We start from the raw sequence: 25,044 nt of genomic DNA, 5'->3' as shown, positions 1-25,044 counted from the left end.
CCAGTGGATTGAACTCTGTTTCCTGCCAGCCTTGTTTCCCTGTTTTAACTCATGGACTTTGATTTCTCTGGAGAGCTATCGAGTTCTCATTGTGGATTATAATATTGGACCTTTTCCTTTACCCATTTGGAACCATCGTTGACTTTCTAAAAAGAACTATTCCTTATTCAGACTCTATACCTAATTTCTTTTGGATATAAATTGCTTTAATAAAGATGTAGTGTGTTATATTGGCTCTTGTCTGGTTTTCGAGTGCTCATGCTGCCTTGGGGTGCAACACTACCTCTGAATCCATTTAGTCATTTATTATTATTATTAAACTTATATACCGCTACTCCCGGTTTGGCTCGGAGCGGTTTACAAACATAGATTAAAACAATACACTTGGCTTTAAAATAACAATAAAAACAATAAAAGCAACAATAAAAACAGACATAGCCCCGAGTCTTTCACCCATTGAACGCTTGTTGGAAGAGCAAGGTTTTGCAGGCTTTCCGAAAGGCAAGTAAGTCTCAGGTGGTTCGAGTTTCCACTGGCAAGGCATTCCATAATTGAGGGGCTACAACCGAGAAGGCTCTCTGCCTAGTGGAAGACAAATGATAAGTCCGTATGTTAGGGACTTCAAGCAAATTTTGGTCTTTGGACCAAAGTAATCTCTGGGGTTGGTAGGGGGATAAGCGGGCCCTCAGGTATGCTGGCCCCAGACCATGTAAGGCCTTGAAAGTTAGTACTAGTATCTTGAAAGTAATCCGGTACTCAATCGGTAGCCAGTGCAGCTGTTGAAGAATTGGGGTGATACGCCACCTCGCCGGCACCCCGGCCAGAAGACGAGCCGCCGCGTTTTGCACCAGCTTCAGTTTCTGGATCACTGACAGAGGAAGGCCAATGTAGAGGGTGTTACGGTAGTCGAGCCTCGAGATGACCGTCGCCTGGATCACCGTCGCCAGGTCGTTCCTAGATAGGTAGGGAGCCAGTCGCCTAGCCTGACGTAGGTGGAAAAACGCAGATCTGCTCACAGCAGAGACCTGGGCCTCCATTGTGAGCAGAGGGTCCCATAAGACACCAAGACTTTTTACCGAAGATGACGGACGTAGTGTCTCACCATCCAGGGTAGGCAGCTGGGTCTCCCTCCCACCCGGACGGCCCAGCCAAAGGATCTCCGTCTTCGCTGGATTCACCCTCAACCTGCTGGCACGCAACCATCCAGTCACGGCCTCAAGGCACTGATGGAAACTATCGGGTATGGAGTCCGGCTGGCCCTCCATCCTCAGAATGAGCTGAGTGTCATCCGCGTACTGGTGGCACTCGAGCCCAAAGCTCCGCACCAGTCGGGCAAGCGGTCGCATATAGATGTTAAATAATAGAGGAGAAGGAATAGCTCCCTGTGGGACCCCACAAGTTAGCGGAGACCACGCGGAAACCAACCCTCCCCTCACCACCCGCTGTCCCCGATTTTGGAGGAAGGGGTATCCCCTAACCCCCGTCATGGCTAGGCGGTGGGTCAATAGATTGTGGTCGACCGTATCAAATGCTGCTGTGAGATCCAATAACACGAGCAGCCATCAAATGCTGCTGTGAGATCCAATAACACTGTATCCATCCATCCAGTCATCTATCTCTGAATCCATTCATCCATCCATCTGATTCCCCTTATTCATCCTCTCTCTCATATATCCATCTAATCATCTATCTATCTATCCATCCAATCATATCATATCAATCTATCTACCTGACCATTTACCTACATTGGGTACGCTTAGTATACACAATTCTGGAATATGCAGCCAATAGCACACTATTCCTTTTTTGAGAAGGCACCCAATGGCTGACCTCAGTTTCCAAGCACAGATGTCTAGCAGCCAAAATAGAAAGCGCAACACTTGGAGCGGCTAAATTTGTTTTAAGTTGCAAGAACATCCCAGGATAGGCGACACCACTCCCAAGAACAGGCTCCCTTTCCTCCCCTGACCCAAAAATATCCCTGCATTTCAAATGTAAGAGTACATAATTTAAGCGCTAAATAAAAAAAGGAAATAGACAATTTTCCATATCACGTTGTGAATACCATAACAGAGCTATGAAATAATATAATTGGGGAGGGGGGTATTTATAGTTGCAGGAAACATTCCTAACTTCTCGTGACTCGCCCAAAGGGTTTCCGTGGCTGAATGGGATCCAAACCTTGGTCTTTTCCAACTCTCCAACTATTGCATGATGGTGCTCGCAATGTTATACTGTTTGTCTATCTACACTACCCTAGCTATCATAAAATCCTAGAGTTGGAAGAGACCATCCAGTCCAGGCCAACCCCCTGCCGAGAAGCAGGAAATCGCATTCAAGCAACCCCGACAGATGGCCATCCAGCCTCCGCTTCAAAGCCTCCACAAAGTGGCTTAACATAAAAGCATCAATGAATGAACGACTGTATCTGTGAATGAATTTAATCATTTCCCATCTGTCTCCCAATCTCTATTATTGTTATATTTATTGATTCCCAGCTTTATCTCTGTCGAAGGATATTCAAAGTGGCTTAAGATAAAAGCATTACCGTACAATTTAAAATATAACAATATGCAATAATTGTGATGAGTCATGGGCCATGTAGTCCCGTCCCTAGTGCTGTTGTGATAGATGAAGAGGAAAACTTGGGTTTTCCACCATTTCAGCCAGAAAAGGAACCATTTCAGCCAGAAAAGGAACTATCCCAGCCAGAAATAGAGGCCTTGCACCTGCAGGAGGTTTGTCTTCCAGAAATCTGCCAAACAAGCCCTGAGTCAAAATCTCCCCCTTTTTCTCGCCGTAATTATTATCTCCAGCAAAAAGGAGTGCAGCAGGCTAATCGCAGGAGCTTGAGAATTGCAGCAAAGCATTCAGATGATTAAGCCTGCTTCCATGAGAAATTTTAGGGAGTCATACATCTGGACACAGAGATTGACTTTCGTTTCTGATTCCCCAGAGAAGTGCTCTCTGGTGGGAAAACGAGGCCTATTTAGGTTCCTTGCTCCCGAAGGAATTTTGCGGAGTCAATTCGTCAGCTACCGGAGCAGCGTGTGTGGACAGCTACTCCTGCTCTCAAGCCTTTGTTCCTGTTCCAAGCCTTCGTTCTCAGCCTTGTTTTCTCCCCGGATCTTGCCTTGTTTCCCGGACCTCGCCAAGTAATTATCACGGATTTTGTTCTTGCTCCTCATTTCCTTGTTGCCTTGAATCAAGCTTTGTGTTCCAAGAATCAAGTTATTTTCCTAGCCTTGCTCAAGTTCATGGACTAAAAAGGACCTTGTCATCTCCCCTCACTTGCTTGGCAAGTGAGTGTTTCGGTTATTGGATTACAACTTTGGACCTTAATATTTCATATTGGACATTGCTTTTTTGGACTAATTTTGACCTTTCTTGAAAGGTCTACTTCTGGACTATTTCCTATACTTGTTTTTATTAACTTTATATATTTCCTTAATAAAGATATTAGATAGATTCTGGCCTCTGTGTAAGGTTATTGGTGCTCTGCAGCCTGGGTCGTGACAGTTTGACTCCGCCACCCTAAGCACCAATTAACCTAGGCCAGTATGTCTACCGGAACCGTGCCGGGTGGCCAGCCACTTAGCTACACCATCGACAAGGACGAAGTGGACCGCATCTGTGACAAGCTCAATGCGCAGGATGGGGAAATAAGGGGTTTGAAGGAGCGCGGAATCCGTCTCCCGGCCATGGCGTTGCCAACCAAGTTTTCTGGAGAAGCTTCTAAGGTTCATGTTTTCCGTCGCCAATGCCAGGCTTATCTAGAGGCCCGTGCTGCCGAGTTTCCCCAAGAAGACATCAAGGTGGCGTGGATTTACAGTCTCCTAGACGGGCCAGCGGCCAACTGGGCGACGGCACTGTTCGACCAAGTCTCCCCACATCTAAGGTCAGCGCAACACTTCTTGGACCACCTTAAGGCGACCTGGGGAATCGAGGACAATTTGGAGGCAGCCGGCCACAAACTCCGGCGCCTCTCCCAAGGGGACAGACCCTTGTCCCAGTACATAGCCGAGTTCCGAGTGCTGGCCCACAACACCGGCTGGAACGATGTAGCCCTCAGAGGACAATTTCGGGAGGGTCTCAACATTGAGATGCTGGAGGAAATCTCCAAGGTGGATCCTCCACACTCTCTTGAAGCACTCATTGATCAATGTTTACGAGCTGAAGTCATGCTTGCCAACAGAAAGCAATGGACCCGAGGCCAGAGCGGTAGGGCTGGAGCGAAACCTCCCGCTCCCACCGGCGTCCAGCCGCGTCCTGTGTGGAGACCCCCGCCACCAGCCCCATACCCCAGAGGAAGCGAGGAGGTGCCAATGCAGTTGGGCAACGTGCGTCCCAGACTAGATGCCGCCGAGAAGGCCCGCCGCCAACGCCTAAATCTCTGTTGGTACTGCGGAAACGGGGGCCACTTTGCCAGAGAGTGTCCAGCCAAAGGGAAGCCCGCCGCCCGTTTGGCGGCGGCGTCCTCCATGGAGACGAAGGCGTCTGAGGCGGCTGGCGCGCAGCCGGCGGGGGAAGCCAGCGACCGGGCGTAGAGAGGCTCGCCAACCCGGTCAAAAACCCCACTCAAGAGCCGCCAACCGGGGTCCTATTTCTCCTAGTGGTCACCTTGTGGTCGGTGAAAAAAGGACCCGTCATGGTCCATGCCATGATAGACTCAGGAGCCACGAACAATTTCATTGATAGAGAGTATGCCGACTCTCTGGGATTACAATATCATGATTTCAAGAACGCCCGTGTGGTGCAAGCCATCGATGGCCGCCCCCTCAAGACAGGTCCAGTAAGCCAGTGGTCGGAACCCACCAGAATGTGGATAAGGGAACACATGGAAGAGATTTCCTTCTTTGTTACCGAGGTTCCCCACTTCCCTGTGATTTTGGGAATTCCATGGCTGACACTCCACGACCCAAGTATCTCCTGGTCCAACAGAGAACTACAGTTTGCTTCAAAATATTGCCAAAACCATTGCCTTGTAGCCAAGGTCTGCCATGCCACAGACGCTGAACCCATCATCACCTTGCCCAAGAAGTACTCAGAATATTGGGATGTATTCAATGAAAAAGAAGCCGAGAGACTACCCCCACATAGACCTTATGACTGTGCCATTGCCTTGGTGGAGGGGGCCCCGATTCCGCGAGGACACCTCTACTCCCTGACTGAACCAGAGCAAGAAGCTCTCAGGGAGTTCTTAGAGACAAACCTCCGCAAGGGGTTTATCAGACCCTCTCAATCCCCAGCCGCTTCCCCAGTGATGTTTGTGAAAAAGAAGTCAGGGGACCTACGCTTGGTGGTGGACTATAGAGCATTGAACAATATCACTAAGCGAAACCGGTATCCCCTGCCTTTGATCTCGGACCTCTTAGACCGGCTTCGAGGGGCTAAGGTTTACACCAAACTGGATCTACGAGGAGCTTATAATCTAGTTCGCATCAGGGAAGGGGACGAGTGGAAGACTGCCTTCCAGACTAAATTCGGTTTATTCGAAACCCTGGTCATGAATTTCGGATTATGTGGAGCTCCCGCAACGTTCCAGCATTTTGTCAACGATATCTTTCAGGATTATCTAGACCGGTTCTTGATTATCTACCTGGACGATTTTTTGGTGTTTTCTAGATCACAATCAGAACATGAGAACCACGTCAGAATGGTGTTACAACGATTGCGGGACCATGGACTTTATGCCAAGCTGGAAAAATGCGCTTTTGATCTACAAGAGGTAGATTTCCTGGGATATCGTGTCTCGCCACTAGGGCTCACCATGGACCCGGCAAAGGTTGCAGCAGTATTGGAATGGCGGGCGCCAACCAACAAGAAAGAGGTGCAACGCTTCTTGGGGTTCGCGAACTACTACCGCAAGTTTATTCCAGACTTTGCCCGCTGGTCTGATCCAATCACCAGCTGCATCCGTGGGAAACAGCCCTTCCGCTGGACAGAACAAGCAGAGAAAGGGTTCCAGCAACTAAAGAAATTATTCACGTCCCAGCCAATCCTTCAGCACCCAGATCCTGAAACCCCTTTTGTCGTGCAGGCGGACGCCTCCGATGTGGCGATTGGGGCTGTACTCCTACAACCAGTGGGAGATCATCTTCACCCTTGTGCCTTTTATTCCCGTCAATTGACCGCACCAGAGAGGAATTACACTATTTGGGAAAAGGAACTTTTGGCCATAAAGGCAGCCTTTGATACTTGGAGACATTGGTTAGAAGGGGCCAAATTTCCCATTGAAGTCCATACTGATCATCGGAACCTAGAGCATCTAAGAACTGCCCGCAAGCTAAATCAAAGGCAACAACGCTGGGCTTTGTTCTTTGAACGTTTTAACTTTCAAATCCATTATGTAACCCCAGCCCAGACCAAGCAAGCAGATGCTCTGTCACGGAAACCGGAATATGCTGCAGGGCGCAAAGAGACCTTTGAGTCCCAGCTGCTACAGCCCGAGAACTTTGCCACGCTCACAGTGGGAAACACCAAATCCACTCCCATTGAAACAACTCCCTCTACTCCAGGGCCCCTTTGTGCTCAGGAAATCAGGGCTAGTCAGCAAGCAGATGCCTGGGCACAGGACCAACTTCGCCAAGGACTACATTTCCCCTTTTCGCTTAAGGATGGGCTACTTTGCTATAGAAATCATGTCTACATTCCTCCAGGACTGGGCAGGGAAAAAGCACTTCGTCTGTGTCATGACTGCAAGCCAGCAGGGCACTACGGACTATTTAAAACCATGCATTTGATCCTAAGAGATTTCTGGTGGCCCAAGATCCGCAAGGATGTGGAAAAATATGTCAACACCTGCCCAGTATGCCAGCGCTCCAAGACAAGAAGGGAAAAGCCCTCAGGGCTTCTGCATCCCCTCCCTACCCCATCTCGCCCATGGGAAATAATCTCTGCGGATTTTATCACTGATCTACCACCTTCCTATGGATTCACCACAATCCTAGTGGTGGTGGACCTTTTTACCAAGTTAGCCCATTTCATTCCCTGCGATGGCCTTCCCACGGCCAAAGAGACTGCAGATTTATTCCTTCAACATGTTTTCAGATTGCATGGATTGCCCAAGAGTTTGGTCACAGACCGTGGGTCCCAATTCACCTCTCGTTTCTGGAAAGCACTACAAAAACTATTGGGCATAGACTCTCGTTTATCTTCGGCTCACCACCCCCAAACGGATGGGCAAACTGAGCGCACCAATGCCACTCTGGAACAATACCTTCGCTGTTATGTGAACTACCAGCAGGACAATTGGGCTTCCCTGTTACCGCTGTCAGAGTTTGCCTATAACAATGGTGTCCAGGCCTCGACTAAAGAAACCCCGTTCTTTGCAAACTACGGCTTTCATCCACGTTTCTTTCCTCCTGTCATTGAAACCTCAGAAGTTCCCGCAGCCGAGGACTGGCTGCAGGAACTCACAGCGGTGCAACAACTTTTGCTCCAGCAACTAGACCAAGCCAAGGACTATAAACGTCACGCGGACAAACATCGCCAGCCGGGCCCCGAAATCAAGGTAGGAGACCGGGTTCTTCTGTCCACTCGCTTTTTGCCCTCCCATCGCCCTTGCCGGAAGTTAGATGCCCGTTTCATTGGCCCCTATCCAGTGGTGGCGCAACTTAACCCCGTGACTTACAAACTCCAACTTCCACGCTCCATGCGCATTCATCCAGTGTTCCATCGCTCCCTGCTCCTTCCGGCGGATGGTGTGCGCCCTGATACAGACCGGCCGGCCCCCCCTCCTGTTTTGGTGGATGGGGAGGAGGAGTTCGAGGTTCAGGACATTTTGGATTCTCGCTTTCACCGCCGCCGCCTACAATATCTCATTGACTGGGTGGGTTTTGGGCCCGAGGAACGCTCTTGGGAAGACGCTTCCACAGTCCATGCGCCTGATTTAACCCGCCGCTTCCATCAGACCTATCCCGCCAAGCCGCGGCCTCGCGCCTCGGGGAGAGAGTCCCAGTTTGAGAGGGGGCTTGAGGAGGGGGATAGTGTGATGAGTCATGGGCCATGTAGTCCCGTCCCTAGTGCTGTTGTGATAGATGAAGAGGAAAACTTGGGTTTTCCACCATTTCAGCCAGAAAAGGAACCATTTCAGCCAGAAAAGGAACTATCCCAGCCAGAAATAGAGGCCTTGCACCTGCAGGAGGTTTGTCTTCCAGAAATCTGCCAAACAAGCCCTGAGTCAAAATCTCCCCCTTTTTCTCGCCGTAATTATTATCTCCAGCAAAAAGGAGTGCAGCAGGCTAATCGCAGGAGCTTGAGAATTGCAGCAAAGCATTCAGATGATTAAGCCTGCTTCCATGAGAAATTTTAGGGAGTCATACATCTGGACACAGAGATTGACTTTCGTTTCTGATTCCCCAGAGAAGTGCTCTCTGGTGGGAAAACAAGGCCTATTTAGGTTCCTTGCTCCCGAAGGAATTTTGCGGAGTCAATTCGTCAGCTACCGGAGCAGCGTGTGTGGACAGCTACTCCTGCTCTCAAGCCTTTGTTCCTGTTCCAAGCCTTCGTTCTCAGCCTTGTTTTCTCCCCGGATCTTGCCTTGTTTCCTCGCCAAGTAATTACCACGGATTTTGTTCTTGGTCCTCGTTTCCTTGTTGCCTTGAATCAAGCTTTGTGTTCCAAGAATCAAGTTATTTTCCTAGCCTTGCTCAAGTTCATGGACTAAAAAGGACCTTGTCATCTCCCCTCACTTGCTTGGCAAGTGAGTGTTTCGGTTATTGGATTACAACTTTGGACCTTAATATTTCATATTGGACATTGCTTTTTTGGACTAATTTTGACCTTTCTTGAAAGGTCTACTTCTGGACTATTTCCTATACTTGTTTTTATTAACTTTATATATTTCCTTAATAAAGATATTAGATAGATTCTGGCCTCTGTGTAAGGTTATTGGTGCTCTGCAGCCTGGGTCGTGACAATAATTGAAACAGGATTAAATGCAAACAGTATTTTAGAACTCTTCAAAGCCATTAAAACATATTCAAAGTTAAAAACCACAGCACCCCGATTTATCTACCTGCCTACTCTATCTATCTCCCCTATCTATATCTAATCTATTCACTTATCGTATTTATATCCGGCCCTTCTCACCCTGAAGGGGACTCGGGGCAGAACACAGAACACATATACAGCAAACATTCAATGCCCATTATAACAATAACAAGACAGACAACAGCGATATATATATATAGGCTTTCCCATCTTTCGGCATCTTCGGAGGCTGTGCTCGGTTCTAGCCACCGGGGGTGCTGTTGCTCCATCTCCCTGCCAAAGAGCTTTCTTTGTAAACTTCCTTTTTCTGATCAAAATACAGAGCCGAAATAACCCTCTGCTTTAATGCTGTCCCTATTTATCTATTCACATTTGTTTTCAAACTGCTAGGTAGGCAGAAGCTGGGCTAAAGGTCCGGAGCTCAGCCTGACCCGGGCTTCTAACTGTCAACCTTTCAGTTGGCAAGATTTATTGCAGCTTGACGATTAACCTGATGTGCTAAAGCCCAGTCCAATATCTCTCTATCTATCTCTCCTACCTAAATATCTACCCCCACCCAACCTATCTATGTATCACCCCTATTACAAGTGTGCTCTTTATGCATACGAATATGTTGCCAGGTGAGGAAGGGCCAAGGTGAAAGGCCTAGGTGTTTTCTCCCAGGAGGAAAAGGGCTCCCGGGAAGCACGTGGCTCAGGTGAGGCACAGACAGAAGTCTTCTGGAAGGAAGGCAGTAACTGTGAATGTGGGATTTGTGTATTGGTAGTGTTTAAATGAAATTTGTGTCTAGCATGTATTGCATCATCCAGGAAATGCTATAGTGTGTAAAGAGTTAATTTGGTAAGAAGCTGTATTGACCTTGGATATGTGGCTGGAACCAGAGAGGAGTGTCCAGACTACAAGTGTGTTTGTATATTAGCTGATTGCATCAGATGAGATCTGGTTCTGCCTGCTGAGAAGATCTGTGCTGTTTGTCTAGATTGAAAGTCTTATGTCCATTACTCTGACAGTAACACTTTATTAAGGGAATTCCCATTCAGTTCTAAAAACATGGCAAACGGGAGACTTGCTAAAAGTGAGTGTTTCTATGCACAGGCACCAAAACAATAAAACAAGGGAAACAGGCAGGCCAGACAAACAACCAACCATGGGGAGGAGGGAGGGGGCGGTCCCCCACCCCACCAAAACAAGGGAAACCGTCAGGCCAGACAAACAACCAACCATGGGGAGGAGGGAGGGGGCGGTCCCCCACCCCACCAAAACAAGGGAAACCGTCAGGCCAGACAAACAACCAACCATGGGGAGGAGGGAGGGGGCGGTCCCCCACCCCACCCCACCAAAACAAGGGAAACCGTCAGGCCAGACAAACAACCAACCATGGGGAGGAGGGAGGGGGCGGTCCCCCACCCCACCAAAACAAGGGAAACCGTCAGGCCAGACAAACAACCAACCAACCATGGGGAGGGGGAAAGAAGGGCCGAGTGGCCCCTTGTTATTCTTGGTGGGAAAGGAAGGTCTAGAGGGACGCAGCCCGTCCCCATCTGGGGCCCTGCAAGTAAAAAACCATGCCTGGGGCCTCCATTTGTCCATTGTCTCCCCTGGTTCAAGTCCCAACGCAGAGGAGAGCCTGGTGGCCAAGGCCCCCTCCCCAAAAAACAATGGCCCTCCAAACAAGTCCCAAATGGCCGCTGGTCTTCAGCTGGGTGCCGGTGTTACTTGCACAAGCGCAGGACCTGGGCCTGGAGGGAGAGAAACAGAGCTTGGCTGAAGCAGCAACGCAAAGGATTAAATTAAAAACAAGGACAAACAGGCTGAGAGGTGGCTTTTGCCCCAGAGCTGGGACCACAATGAACTCTATGGTTTCACAATGATGTGGCATGAGGGGGGTTGTGCAAAAGCAGTCACAGCGTGGAAGGACGGGTGCTATGTAATTCTGCATATATAATGCGTTTTGGGGATGGCATTCAATTTTGTTGTACAATGTACAATTACTATAATAAAGCTATTCTATTCTAAAAGGGGGTTCAGCCCTAGATGGGACAGCTAACTGCCCAGTTGGAGTAAGGCACGCATGGGCCAACTTCGGCCCTCCCTCTGGCTGTTTTGGACTTCAACCCCCACAATTCCTAACAGCCTATCGCAATTGCCCATGCCTGGTGTAGTATCTGCTTTAAGCACCAAAGGAAGTATTCAGGTAGCCCTGAATGATGGCCAACTCAGAGCCCAGGGCAGGAAGTTTTATTATTATTATTATTGTATGACACAGCAAACAAAATAGATATGCTGGATTTCGTATTATTATTATTCGTATTATTATGTTTATGCCCTGCTTTTCTCTCAAGGAGGGGCCTAATGTCCCCCCCCCCCCTCAGCCATAAACAGAGATCTGCCAATGTTGTGAGAAACCAATACAAAGCAGGGGTGGGGGCACTTCTGGCCCCACAGAGAACACAGAAAGACGGGGACGCCTCTTACCGAGAGCTTCTTCATGCTCCCGAGAGCAGACGGGTTCAGGCGCAGGAGGTCCTTCTCCGTGAGGTTGCTGGCCTTGACACGGATGCTCTGCGGAGGGAGGGAGGGAGCAATGTGAGGCCAAGGGCAGCAGGCATCTCTTGGGAGGGCTTTGGAGAGAAAGGAGAAGGGTCCCTCCTTGCCCCGGGGTCACCTTGAAGACCCCCCTCCCCATGGCTTGGCACTGTGTGGACGGCAAGGAGCTGGAGAGACGGATGGTGGGCTTAGCAGAACCCTCCTTACGCTCCACTTCCAGAACCTTTAACTCTTGTGCCTTCAGAGCAGAGGTGGGACTCAGGTGGTCTTTCTGATGTCTGCATCAGAGGGGGCTGCAGGATGAACCCACCCCCCCAAAAACCCCCACCCTCCTGCCCAGCATCCAAGCAACGCTTTCTTCTCCCCACCTGACTTTCTGCCCAAGCCTGAGCCCACGTTCAGCCTGAAGAGGTCAAGTGAGGACCATATACAAGAACAAGACCAGTGTTTTTGGGGAGGCTGGAAGGTCTCTTGGTTTATGACCACCTGCTTCTTTTAGGGGGGGGGGGGGCAATGAAAAGGATGCTACACCTCTCCCTGCTGGGAAACCCACCCTCGTCTCCTGCTTTGCTTCTCTCTAAGACATTCATGATTGATGGTAGATATACAGGCATCCCTCTGGCTCTTTGTTTATGTGTGTGTGGGGCCCCGGAAATTGAGGATTTGTCTCACTTTTTGTTTTCCTGCCCTCTGTATTCTGAGCCAAGAACTAAAATTCTGGGACCTATTCTTTATCCTCTCCTAATGAATACGGTCAGAAAGGATTTTCTACCTTCTGTCCGACACTAACCCTGCAGTTACTCATAAGGTGGCCCTTTTTGCCCTGGCAGCTCGGAAAATCCGGGCAAAACTGATCTCCGATGTCGCGGTTGACTGTGCTGGGGATGCTTTTAACTAATAGTGGTTTTTATATCCAATGTGTTCCCTGCTTGGGTTTTAATAATGCTGTACTTACTTGGTTTTATCTTGTTTTTAATTATGTTGGTGCTAATCTATGAAATATGTAGTATTTGAAGGGCATATCCTGACATTGATATTTGCAGCATTTTAATGTTTTAATGATTTATATAGGGTTTTACTGGCATGTTTTATATTGTATTTGATGGTCTGGCTTTTGTGTATTGGTTTGTTTGTCTTGCATGCAAAAGACCTATGGTCTAAGAGCATTAAATAAATTTGAATATTATCTTTAAAAAAATATCTAAGACATTCATGTGAGCAACAGGTGCTTCCTTGGATTTTCCCTCTGTGCCCTGCAATGGGCTTCCTTCCTTCCTACCACTGTCCCCACTTCCCCCAAAGCCAGCGATGGACAGGGTAGATGTGGCCAAGATGTGGCCATTGACCAGCTCTAGTCTTGAGGACACCTTTGCCTCACCCCGCAAAGGCAGCACATCAAGCGTGGCCTTTGGCTAAAGCAATGAGTCGCTGCAGCAGCTTCAGGGATCGTGTATGTATACAACTTCTGCTATCCTGTCGTGGCTCATGGGAGGCTATCATGGACCCCCCCAATGCACCTCTCTATCCTGGGCCCTGGGAGTATACCTATTATTATGTTTATTTATACCCCACTCTTTCTTTCTCTCCACAAGGAGACCCAAAGTAGATCCACCCTGCTGTCTGTTGAGTTGCCTTGTCCCAGGACCCCTGCATGCTCCCCGCTGCCCTTCCCTCCCCCTTGACCCGGTGGTCCGACCTCTGCCTCACCTCCCCTTTGCCGATGGGAAGAGTGACAAAGACATCGCTGCTGCCGGCCAAGGGGCTGCCGTTGGCGGAGAAGCTGAAGACGGGTTCGTGGGAGGCGGGGGCCCGCAGCCCGGGGGTCTTGAAGATGCTGTGAAACAGAATGGGTGAGAATGAAAGCCGTTCCTCAAAGACAGGGGCCACTCCCTCCCCGGATTCATGCAAGGACCCTCAGGCGAGGGAGAGGGGGGGACCGGGCTCTGCTTGCAGGGGAGAAGGAGCCACACTGGCCTTGCTGTGGAGGGTGAAGGAGGGAGGGAAGGAAGGAAGGAAGGGGGGCCTCGGCTCACCTGGAATCAAACCTGGGGGCGAAACCCAGGGTGGTGGTGGCAGCACTGCGTCCGTTGGATGACACCGGTGTGGTCAGCTTGCCTTTGCTGGCCCTGCTGAAAACGGAAAAGAGCAGCCAGTCTGTAAACACAGCGTGAGGCCTATCTCCAGGCCTGGCCCTACAACTGGAACCTGCGGCCCCTGCAAGCCTGGCCAGTTGGGGAGCCCACCCGTAGAATCCTGGAATTGGGAGGGACCCCAAAGGCCATCCAGTCCAGCCCCTTCCTTCCTGCCAGGCAGAACACCATCAGATGGCCTCTCGACAGATGGCCATCCAGACTCTTACTTGCTCAGTCTCCCTTATCATAGAATCCTAGCATTGGAAGGGACCCCAAGGATAGCAAGAATGGCAACAATAAAACGGTTTCTGAAAACCTTTTTCTAAACTTTACTGGAACATTACCTTGCATCTTTCCTCTATCTACCTACCTACCTAGCACTGACTACACTGACCTCTGCTCTGCTATAGATGCCAAATATGTCAGAGTAATTTGCAGCGCAGCAGTAGTTGGATGGAATCAGTGGAACGCAGAACCAAGAGACATCAGAGACATTGATAAAACTATATACAAAGTTTTACTGAATTCAGCAATAATCAAGACAATGGACTTGCAGACAATGGACGAACACAGCATTTGACTCTCACTCTAGGCAGACAGCACTCGACTCATCTCAGAACTGAACGCAATCAGCAATGCACACACACTTGTGTCTGGACACTCCCTGGTTCCAGCCACACATCAAGATCATCACAGCTTCTTAGTAATTAATTCTTTCCAGACTATAGTACACTCTGGATGATGCAATCAGTATGCAATACAGGCAAGACACACATTTTCATTTAAACACTATCAATACACAATTCCACATTAACAAAATATGGCCCCATTACCTGCTCAAGTTGTCCTCAGAGGGAGAGCAAATGGCATGGGCAATGGAGTCTTACCAGTTCCCCCCGACAAATAATAAAGAAGGGTTGCCTCTGCTGAAAATCTCAAAAAGGGAGCAATAGTTCGCTTTTTAAAAACATCGCCGAGCCTATCTTTTCCCAATTCCTTCTCTCTTTCCTGTTGGAAAGAGCACCCTTCTCAAGCCTCCTCTATTTAATATTTTGTCTGTTTTATAATGTGTCGGTTCATTTCCTGAAGTGTAGGTCTTTTTTGTTTTGCAGTTTTCTTAGCTCTGTGTACTTAAAGCAGTGGGAGGGGCTACTGGTCATGTGACTGTTTAGAATGCAAGTTTAAAAGGACTGCAGTTGAGGAGTGACAGTCGATGCTCGAGTCTGTTAGAGTACAGAAGCCAGTGTTAGAAGTTAGAAGACAGTTGAGGCTTGGGTCTGTTAAGAAGCCAGTGTTAGGAGTTAGAAGACAGTTAAGGCTTGGGTCTGTTAAGAGTACAGAAGCTAGTGTTAGGAGTTAGAAGACAGTTGAGGCTTGGGTCTGTTAAGAGTACAGAAGCCAGCGTTAGGAGTTAGAAGACAGTTGAGGCTTGGGTCTGTTAGAGTACAGAAGCCAGCGTTAGGAGTTAGATGATAGTTGAGGCTTGGGTCTGTTAAGAAGCCAGTGTTAGGAGTTAGATGACAGTTGAGGCTTGAGTTGCTTGGAAGTAGACTGTTATGAAAGAGAGCTGTACAAAGCAATATAGCTTTGAAGAGACTGTTAATGATTATAAGTTAAAGATAGGAACAGAAATGTTTTAAAGCTTAACCTGGCAACAAACATATCTGTATATTTAAATACATGAAGTTGTGAGTTAAACATGTTACTTTAAAGAAGTCTACTTGAATCTTTGTCTGCTGAGAACGTCGAACAGCAACAAGATATTTCTGTGCCCAGTGATCTTCCATTACCCAATAAACTAAAGGAACACCTCTGAAACCCTGCTACCCATTCGGTTGTGATCCTCCCTGTGCTTCCAGGTCATTCTGATCATCGCCTTTCACTCACTTTGCCTGGCAATGCTCACTTTTCCAAATTCCTTCGCTCTTTCCCCTCCCCTCTTTATTCCATTCTCCAGACTGTATTCTTATAACATTCCCACTTGTAAAACCTTATTTTCTTTGCTGTGTGTTACCTTTGGTTCAGGCGGGAGGAGGGTGGGCGGCACTTCCTGGCCGTGGGGGGCTTCCGTGTCGACCGCTTTCCCTGGAACAGAGGAAGAGAAGCAGCACACTGAGCTCTTCTCTTACCTGGGGGCCCTGCACCACCACCTCATTCAGTTCAATGCCGTTAAAACTGCATTCTGGATCTGTGTCATATAGCAAACGTAAACAGGGCCTGGGGCGGCGCAAGGCGGTGAGTCAAGTGTTGGGTCAGATGCCAGGAGACTGGGCTTTCGGCCACGGAAACCCAATGGGTGGCTTTTGGGAAAGTCACACACTCTCAGCCTTGGAGGAACAAGGCAAAGGCAACCCCCCCCCCCCCTGAACAAATGCTGCTGGGTTTGATTGGTTTGCCTTAGAATTTTTTTACTGATGTTGAAGTTTTATTGATGCGATTTTGTTTTATTGTCTTACTACTGTTATTGTATTGTTGTGTGGGGCATGGCCCCATGTAAGCCACTCCGAGTCCCTTCGGGGAGATGGGGCGGGGTATAAACATAAAGTTATTATTATAGAATTGCCATACGTCAAAAATGACTTCAAAAGCAGACTTTGTCTCTTGGCTGCCTTGAGATCTCAGGATGATCAAAGAATAATGATTCCCATATGGAGGAGGGAAGGAGGACGAGTTGCTCTTTCCCGTTTGCCGATACTGGAGACTCAAGGCAGCCCATCACAATGACAAGTTGCACGGTCAAAATGCTGTAAAAACACTGACCCAGACATACTAATAGGAACTTAGTATGCCATTATGAGCATGTCCCATGCCTATGCGAATGCCTATGAGACACAGCAGCAGAGGGTCTTACCGTGGGCGGCTTCTGCTCCGGAGGGAGGGGGATCGGGGCCTCGTCCTCCTGCCGGGACCTCTTCCTCAAGGGCAGGACGGGGCCCTCCGCCTCCTCCTCTATGCTCTCGATGGGCAGCTTGGCCTTTGCAGCTGGAAGGCAAAGAGACGGGCGCATAAGAACGCACATAGGAATGCACAGAGCCATTGGCAAGGGATGCGGGAGGGAGACGGAGGAGGAAGCACAAGGGTCAGGTCCGAGTCTCTGACTGGGACTCAACAGAGCCAGGAAAAGAGTCCAGCTGAACATTAGGAAGAGCTTCCAGATAGTCAGAGCTGTTTAATAACTTTGAATCTGGTGGAGGCTGAATGGCCATCTGTCCAGAGAGATCGGATTGTGCTTTCTTGTCTGGCAGAAGGGAGTTGGACTGGATGGCCCTTGGGGGTCCCTTCCAATTTGAGGATTCTATTATTATATTATTTATTTCAATTTCAATTATTTCAATTATTTATACCTCGCCCTTCTCACCCGGGGGGACTCAAAGACATAGTATGACACTGCAAACGAGATCTATGTGCTGGATTTTGTATCACAAAATCACAAGTCGAACATTTCCCAAGTGTTTAAGATTGTGTGGTGTATATTATTATTATTTGAAACACAAGATTGAGTCCACAGCAGACACTCTGCTGGCTGTTGTATTGGATCACATTTTGAACCCTTCCCAAGTGTCCTGTGTGATGTATCGGCGAATAATGCGTGCAGATCCCAGTCAGGTGGCCTTCTGAAGCTGGCAGGTGGGGATTTGGTCAGTGCCGATTGTGTTCAAGTGCAGGCCAAGGTCTTTAGGCACTGCACCCAGTGTGCCCATCACCACTGGGACCACAATGACTGGCTTGTGCCAGTCTTTGCAATTTGAGCTTTAAATCCTCATAGCGTGTCAGCCTTTCCAATTGTTTTTCTTAATCCTGCTGTCCCCTGGGATTGCAACATCGACAATCCATACTTTATTATTATTTTATTATGACACAGCAAACAAGATAGATATGCTGGATTTCGTATCACAAAATCACAAGTCAAACACTTCCCAAGTGTCTAGGACTGTGTGATGCATTTTCGGATGATTGCAGTTGGCAGATCGTGATTTTGTCAATGTCTATTGTTTCCAAATGCCGGCTGAGATCTTTTGGCACGGCACCCAATGTGCCCATCACCACCAGGACCACCTGCACCGGTTTCTGCCAGAGTCTTTGAAGTTCAATCTTGAGGTCCTGATAGCGGCTGAGTTTTTCCTGTTGTTTTTCGTCAATGCGACTGTCACTTGGGATTGCAACATCAATGATCCAAACCTTTTTCCTTTCCACAACCGTGATGTCTGGTGTGTTATTATTATTATTAGCAGAATCTGGATGGCTATCTGCTGGGAGGGATCTGATTGTGCTTTTATGCCTGGGGGAAGGAAAGGGAGTTGGATTGAGTGGCCTAAGAGGTCTATTCCAACTCTAGGATGCTATAGCCCTATTTCCCCGTGAGTCCGCTAATGTCTATGCGGCTGGATGGCCATCTGTTGGGAGGGCTTGGATGGTACCTTCCCAAAAGGGGTTGGACTGGATGGAGCTTTGGAGGTCCCTCCTAACTCTAGTATTCAAGGATCTCTCGCCATCGAGGATTAATCATTGTAGGTTTGATCTATCTGCCCACTCAACAATAGGATGCCAGGCCACTATTACTTATTACTTTGCACTTTATTGAATATTTTAGCTCTGAAACTACCTCTCCCATGTGAAGTTTTCTGCATTTTGGCCCAGATCCATGTTTTAGCCTCCCGTTTTTAACATTTTATGTTGTATGCTGACTTTTATGACTGTTTTACTGATGTTGATGTTTTATTGATGCGATTTTGTTTTATTGTCTTATTACTGTTATTGTATTGTTGTGTCGGGCATGGCCCCATGTAAGCCGCTCCGAGTCCCTTCGGGGAGATGTGTCGCGGGGTATAAAAATAAAGTTATTATTATTATTATTATTATTATTATTATCCAGTCGCCAAGTAGGATAGTGATGCCTTACTCTTTCAGAAGACAGGCGAGGGACATAGTTATCGGACTTCTGGCCTGCATCCTTCGCATGTAATTGCTGTCAGGCCCAACAACACAGATATACACGCCTACGCTTCCCTAGAATGTAGAGAAGCCCTATACTAGGCCCACCTTTCCTGTGTTTGACTCCCTTATAACTCCTTTGCTTTTGCCCATTAAACTGCTCTGTTTCCCCTATTTTTTATTTATTTATATATTTATTTATTTTTCGAACTTATATGCCGCCACTCCCCTAGGGTTCAGAGCGGCTTACAAGAACCGGCTAAAATCAACAATTTAAAAACATCTTAAAAACATCTTTAAAAAACATCGTAAACAAAACATCTATTTGTTCATCATCACAGGGCAGAGACTGAATATGGACAGGATTAAAATAAGCATCACGTGCCATTTAAATACATTGACCGTGGGCAGAGCATTCCCTCTCCCTTGAGCTCGGTCATTAATCAAAATAAACGCTGATCAGAAATTAGAAGAAGCTGGAAGAGCAGCAACAAAGAAATCAGGTGAGATCTTGCAGTTTAAAGACCTGCCGCTAAATATCAAAGCCAAGATCTTTGCAGCCCAGCAATCCCACTTCCAATGTATGGCTATGAAAGGTTGATAATGAAGAAAGCAAGGAAGGAAGGAAAGAAGCTAGGTTGGCATTCAACAGGGAGAGCCCTAGAGAAAATAACAACTTCATTGTCATTGTACATCACACAACGAAATTAAATGCCATTCCCAATACGCATTATATATATAGAATTACAAAAACAGAACACCCATCCTCCCATATTCTGATCACTATTGAACAACTCCTTGTGCCACATCAGTGTGAAACTCCAGTAGTCTTTCACTTATCCAACGTTCTGGATTATCCAACACAGTTTGCCTCCCGCCTGGATCCACAGCTGTTTCTCTAGGCAAGAAGGATTGAACTTTTTATGGATTTAATTTCTGACAATGTTGTTACTGTAAGTTCATTTTATGAAATTCTATCTTTATTTGTAGTCAATTTGCTAGTAGCCAATGTGTTTTTAGTCAATGTTTTTAATACATTGCGATGTTTTGGGGCTAAATTCATAAATACAGTAATTACTACATAATGTCACCAAGTATTGAACTGCCTTTTCTGTCAATTTGTTGTAATACATGATGTTTTGGGGCTTCATTTGTAAAATCATAATGTAATTTGATGTTTAATAGGCTTTTCCTTAATACCTCCTTATTATCCAACGTTCTGCCAGCCCGTTTATGTTGGAGAAGTGATAATTTAATAATTTAAATTTAAAAGAAGACGACTATCCAGGCCGAGATGATTCCTTCAGAATATTCTGAGCTTTCTTAAGTCAGTGGGAATGATAATGTTCTTCCACAATGGGAAAAAGGAGGGCAACTCTAATCATTCTCTGGGCAGGAGTGGCAATTCACCCTCTGGCCTGCCTTCCTCTCTATAGCCGCTGTGCAATTAGCAAACCATACGCAAGAGATGCAATAGGTTAGAACACTCTCTAAAGTACCGCAGGGGAAAGTTACCAGCAGTTCTTCATCCAATGGTTGGGTTGCATGACCTGGGCAGGGCAGGTGACCACAAGGCAGCTCCTGGAGGCGCCACTCTCTGGCTGGACAGGAAAGCAGAGCTGCCTTGACCACTGACCCCCACCCCCCTTTCAGGGGCTGCAAACCCACCTTTTCGGACAGTTCGGACGGGGGTCCGCAAAGCCTTGGAGGCCATCTCGTTGATTTCCTGGACGTCCGTTCCCTCCTGAAAGGGAAAGAGATGGCAGGGGTGAAGAGGCCTCCTCCTGAGCCCTCCGGCCTCCTCCGTCACTTTCGGGGCTGAGAAGAGCAAACCTGCAAAAAGTGTGTGTGTGGGGGGCAACTGACATGGGATGGAGGAATGAAGAGGCGCTACCTACCAAGGCAAGCTGCTCTAGGACTGCCGGGTCTTCTCCGAGGGCTGGGGGAGGAAAGGAAACCATCAGAAACAGCCTCCCACTCAGCACAGCCAAGGGACGATGGTAGCTGTAGTCCCAACACACAGGATTGCAAGACCCCTTCCCTTGGGCCAGAGAAAGGCTGGCACGTGGCGGAGGCCACACTCTTATTTGACTGTACATTGTCTCAGCTGCCCCTTCCTCTGTTAAGAGGGCTCTGGTGGCAGAATGGAAGGCCCCTGGGGGCCCCTTTCAAGTTCCGGAATGGTAAGATTTCAGGCCCAAGAGAAGAAGCCTCTCTTCTGAATAGGATGTCATCCTCCAGGTCATTTCCTGTATTTAAAAAGCAGCCCAAGAAGTCCAGGAAAATTGCCCCCTGCTTTAGAAGAAACTTGACAGGGGGTTTATGCAATAATCAAACAACCGATCGTGTGGAAGGGACGCTAATGACTCCAGTGATAGACCCAGATACCCACAGATAGGCATCATGGACCAGAATGCACAGAGACAGTTGTTGTTCCTTAAACTATGCAGGAAGGCTTTTTCACTTCACTTCACTTTATTTCTTAATTAGTCGCTGTCCACCAGAGTGCTCCGAGCAACTTACAATTTAAAATATCATTCCACAATATAAAATATTCAACATAAAAACATTCAACAGTGACTATTTGGCAAATTAGATCCGATTACTTAAATGCACAACCAAACAGCCAAGTCTTAAGTGCTTTGACAAAAGATTGCAACTCCGACATTGCTCTAATATATGGAGGCAATGAGTTCCACAGCCTTGTAGCTTCCAGGTGTACCTCCCTTTTCTGTTCTTTGATTAGATACACACACACACACACAGAACATATACTAGGCAACATCAAACTTTGGCCCTCCCTCTAGGTGTTTTGGACTTCAACTCCCACAATTCCTAACAGATGGTGGGAGGAGGGGTAAAGTTTGCGCATGCCTGGTATATACAGTATACAGCATTCGCTCGTTACTTCGCAGTTCACTGTTTCCCGGACTTGCTGTTTCGCAGGGAAATGATTTATTTGCCCCATTGCGGCTTCTCTTCCTCAGGGCTGCCCCCTTGCTCCGTGCCTGCCTCTGCTCCTGCAGCCAGGGAAGAAGGAACGCCACTTCACCCGGTGAGTGAGTGAGCAAACGGGGGAGGGAGGGAGGGTGGGTGGGTAAGAGTGAGGTTGGACGGCAGAAGCAGAAGCCTGGAAGAGGCAGCCAGGCCCCTGCTTTTGCCGCTGCTCCAGCCAGGAAACGTGGAGGACTAGGAAGAGGGAATGGAGCCCTCCTTGAGTTCTGCCCCCTACACATTTCCCAGCTTGGACCGGCTGGAGTGGCGGAAGAAGCAGGAGCCTGGCCCTCTTCCAGGCTGCTGCTTCTGCCGCCCACCCTCACTCTCTTACCCACCCTCCCTCGCTTGCTCACTCACTCACCGGGCTGAGCGGCATTCCTTCTTCCCTGGCTGGGGGAGCAGAGGCAGCCAAGGCAACATGGTGCGCATGGAGCAACGTGCCCGCCGGTGCTGCTAAGGAAGGCTTCACTGGTTCTCCAGGGCTTGCAAGGGGGAGAAAGGCCACCCAACTCTTAAAATGATGTATAAATATTAAAATAATAATAGTGTCCCTACATCCTGGATTTTCACTTATCGTGGGTGGTCCTGGAACGTAACACCGCGATAAGTGGGGGAACCATATAATTATTTATTTATTTACAGCATTTATATTCCGCCCTTCTTTCTCACCCTGAAGGGGACTCAGGGCAGATCACATTACACATATAGGCAAACGTTCAATGCCTTTTACCATAGAACAAAGACAAACAAACATAGGCTCCGAGCCGGGCCTTGAACTCATGACCTCCTGGTCAGAGTGATTCATTGCAGTGATTGACTGCAGCTGCTCTCCAGCCTGCGCCACAGCCCGAGCCCATACAAGGCATACAAACTTTACAATTTCTCTCTCTACTCCAGCAGCAACTCTCTCCAACACCCACCATCTCATCCTCATCGAAACTCATTTAGGGGAACACAACTTTTATTTCTCTCCCACTGTGTCAGCCTCCACACTCTGATTACATTGACACAGGACATTCACATGTAGTTGGGGCTGAGGTATTAACCCTGTTGTCACTTAAGATACGCCGGGTAATTTACAAGTCCCAACACAAGCCAGGAAAGGAATGTCTTTCCTGCTCACCCACCGCCCCCTCCAAGTGCCATTCCGCTCACTCAAGGTCTAAGGCGACCCTAAGCAAAGGTGTGCTTTGCGGCCAGTGTGGGTCCCAAAGGGGCCGGTCCCTAGAGGTACGTACCGCAGTAGCTGATCCAGTTCATCTCTCTGAGGGCGGTGGGCAGGCGCAGGATCTCCTGGTCGAACATGGTGCTTATATTCTCCTGTACGTTCTTAAGGTCCGCCCTGAGTTTCTCAACGCGTCTTTTGACTTTGGGAAGGAAGCAAAAAGAGACCTAAATATCAACAGGGGACATGAAACTGTTGTATCTAGAGCTTATGCCTGCTCTAGAGGGACACACATACACGATTTAAAGGAGACATTTGTTAGAAGAAAGCTTAAGTACATTGAACCTAGACTGACATTAGAACAAAGGACCAAGATGCGTAATGGATGAGCCAATAAACAGTTCAGGTGTTTTGTTTTTGTCCTGAATGAGAGTTTGCATGTAGGACCTTTCATTAGACCAGGACCAGTGTCATTGCGCAGTTCTGACCGCAAAAGCCATGCGGAGGTTGTGTCCGCTGCATGCAAAGGCACCAAAAACTATCTGCACCACAGCAAGACTTAGCAAACGGCCAGGCTGCCTAGAATCCTGACTCCCTGCCCACTCGTTTGTTTATAAAACAACCTGTAAAGTTGATGCATTCAACATTACAAGCATCAAAAACTCGTTGAAAGGCAAACCTTAAAACAGGTTAACAAGCCCACCCCCCAGTCCTGTTTCTAAACACCTGACGGCATAAACATGCTTTGATGTTAGAGAGGAAAAGTAGGAGATATAAATACAAATAAGGCCAACACACATTTGGGTGCCTCCAATGGTATACTTATTTATAATTGACCCAATGAACCCAAAAATGGCACCCATTTTCCCGGATTAGCTCTAGTTTTTGAAATACAGAACACATGCCCTCTACAAGTTCCTCTGGGGAGAAAAAGACTCCAATGGACTCCCAGGCAGTGTATTCGACTGTCCAACAGTTCTCACCATCAGGAAGTTACTCCTAATTTTAGGTGGAATCCATCACTCTGTGTTGCAATCTGGGACAGCAGAAAACTAGCTTGCTTTGTCTTTAATATGATTTCCTTTCAGATATTTACACATGGCTATCATGTTCAATCTTAACCTTTCCTTTTCCAGGCAAAACCTATCCAGCTTCTTAAACCACTCCTCAAAGGGATTCATAGTTTCCAAAGTGTTGAGTATTTTGGTCACCCACCTCTGGACACATACTAGCTGGTCAATATCCTTCTTGAATGTCTTGACCCAGAACTGGACACAAGCTTATTCCAGGTGATGTCTGACTAAAGCAGAATAGAGTGGGACCATGATTTTTCTCAATATCAACACTATACTCCTATTGATGCAGCCTAGAATCACATTGAAATAAACAAAAAAAAAAAGCATTAGATCCCACCTGAACATTAGATAAACTTAGTCAATGTGAAAGCTGTTCAACAGTGGAACTCTCTGCCCCGGACTGTGGTGGAGGCTCCTTCTTTGGAGGCTTTTAAGCAGAGGCTGGATGGCCATCTATCGGCGGAGCTTTGAATGTGCTTTTCCTGCTTCTTGGCAGAGGGTTGGACTGGATGGCCCAAGCGGTCTCTTCCAACTCTATGATTCTAGGATTCTATGAAGAGCATGAGGATCAAATTCCCCTTCCATGGAGTTACCCACCTACTCTTGTGCTAAACTGTGCACCTCATACAGCTAAAACCTTGTCAAATGAATCCTTCCTTTTGTGGAGATCAACATACTCACCCTATTAATTTCTTTTGCGTTTTGTTTCCTCAAAGGGTATGTGACAACCATCTTAGAAGATGCCAAGATTTATTCCAGTCATGCCAAGAAGTCCAGTGTGGATGCAGATGATGTCCGGTTGGCCATCCAGTGCCGGACAGACCAGTCCTTCACCTCTCCTCCTCCACGAGATGTACGTTTAGACCTTTCTGAACAATATTATTTTCTTGAATTTGGAAACACTTTTTTGGGGGGACAACAAGGCCGGAAACCCTCAGCCAGTGTCTCTGATTTGTAGGCCATTAATTGTAGCATCAGATAGTTCAGAAATTGAGAATAACAATCTTCCCAAGAGTGCCAGCTGGTGTTTTGTGTATTGCACTACAACTCTGGAGACCAGGGTTCGAATCCTTGCTTAAACATGGAAATCCACTGGGTGACTTTGGGCAAGTCACACTCTCTCAGCCTCAAAGGCAAGCCTGCTCTGAAGACTAAAACCCTGTGATAGGGCTGCCATAAGTTTATTTATTTACTACATTTA

The 25,044-nt window shown here is 47.7% G+C and overlaps 1 protein-coding gene across 1 annotated transcript; it reads right to left on the bottom strand.

The window, feature by feature from the left end:
* Positions 1-9,992: 9,992 nt before the first annotated feature.
* On the bottom strand, positions 9,993-22,993 carry LOC134294845 (borealin-like). The gene is made up of 9 exons (XM_062966599.1): positions 22,841-22,993; positions 20,504-20,544; positions 20,274-20,349; positions 16,525-16,655; positions 15,688-15,758; positions 13,575-13,667; positions 13,249-13,375; positions 11,470-11,556; positions 9,993-10,733 (listed from the first exon to the last, which is right to left on the bottom strand). Exons 1-9 carry the CDS (start codon positions 22,905-22,907, stop codon positions 10,707-10,709), a joined length of 720 nt encoding a protein of 239 aa, XP_062822669.1. The 5' UTR covers positions 22,908-22,993; the 3' UTR covers positions 9,993-10,706.
* Positions 22,994-25,044: the final 2,051 nt, after the last annotated feature.

This window comes from Anolis carolinensis, unplaced genomic scaffold (genome assembly GCF_035594765.1).
Source record: "Anolis carolinensis isolate JA03-04 unplaced genomic scaffold, rAnoCar3.1.pri scaffold_25, whole genome shotgun sequence".
In the NCBI taxonomy this organism is placed as follows: Eukaryota; Metazoa; Chordata; class Lepidosauria; order Squamata; family Dactyloidae; genus Anolis; species Anolis carolinensis.
This window is presented reverse-complemented; position numbering and strand designations above follow the sequence as displayed.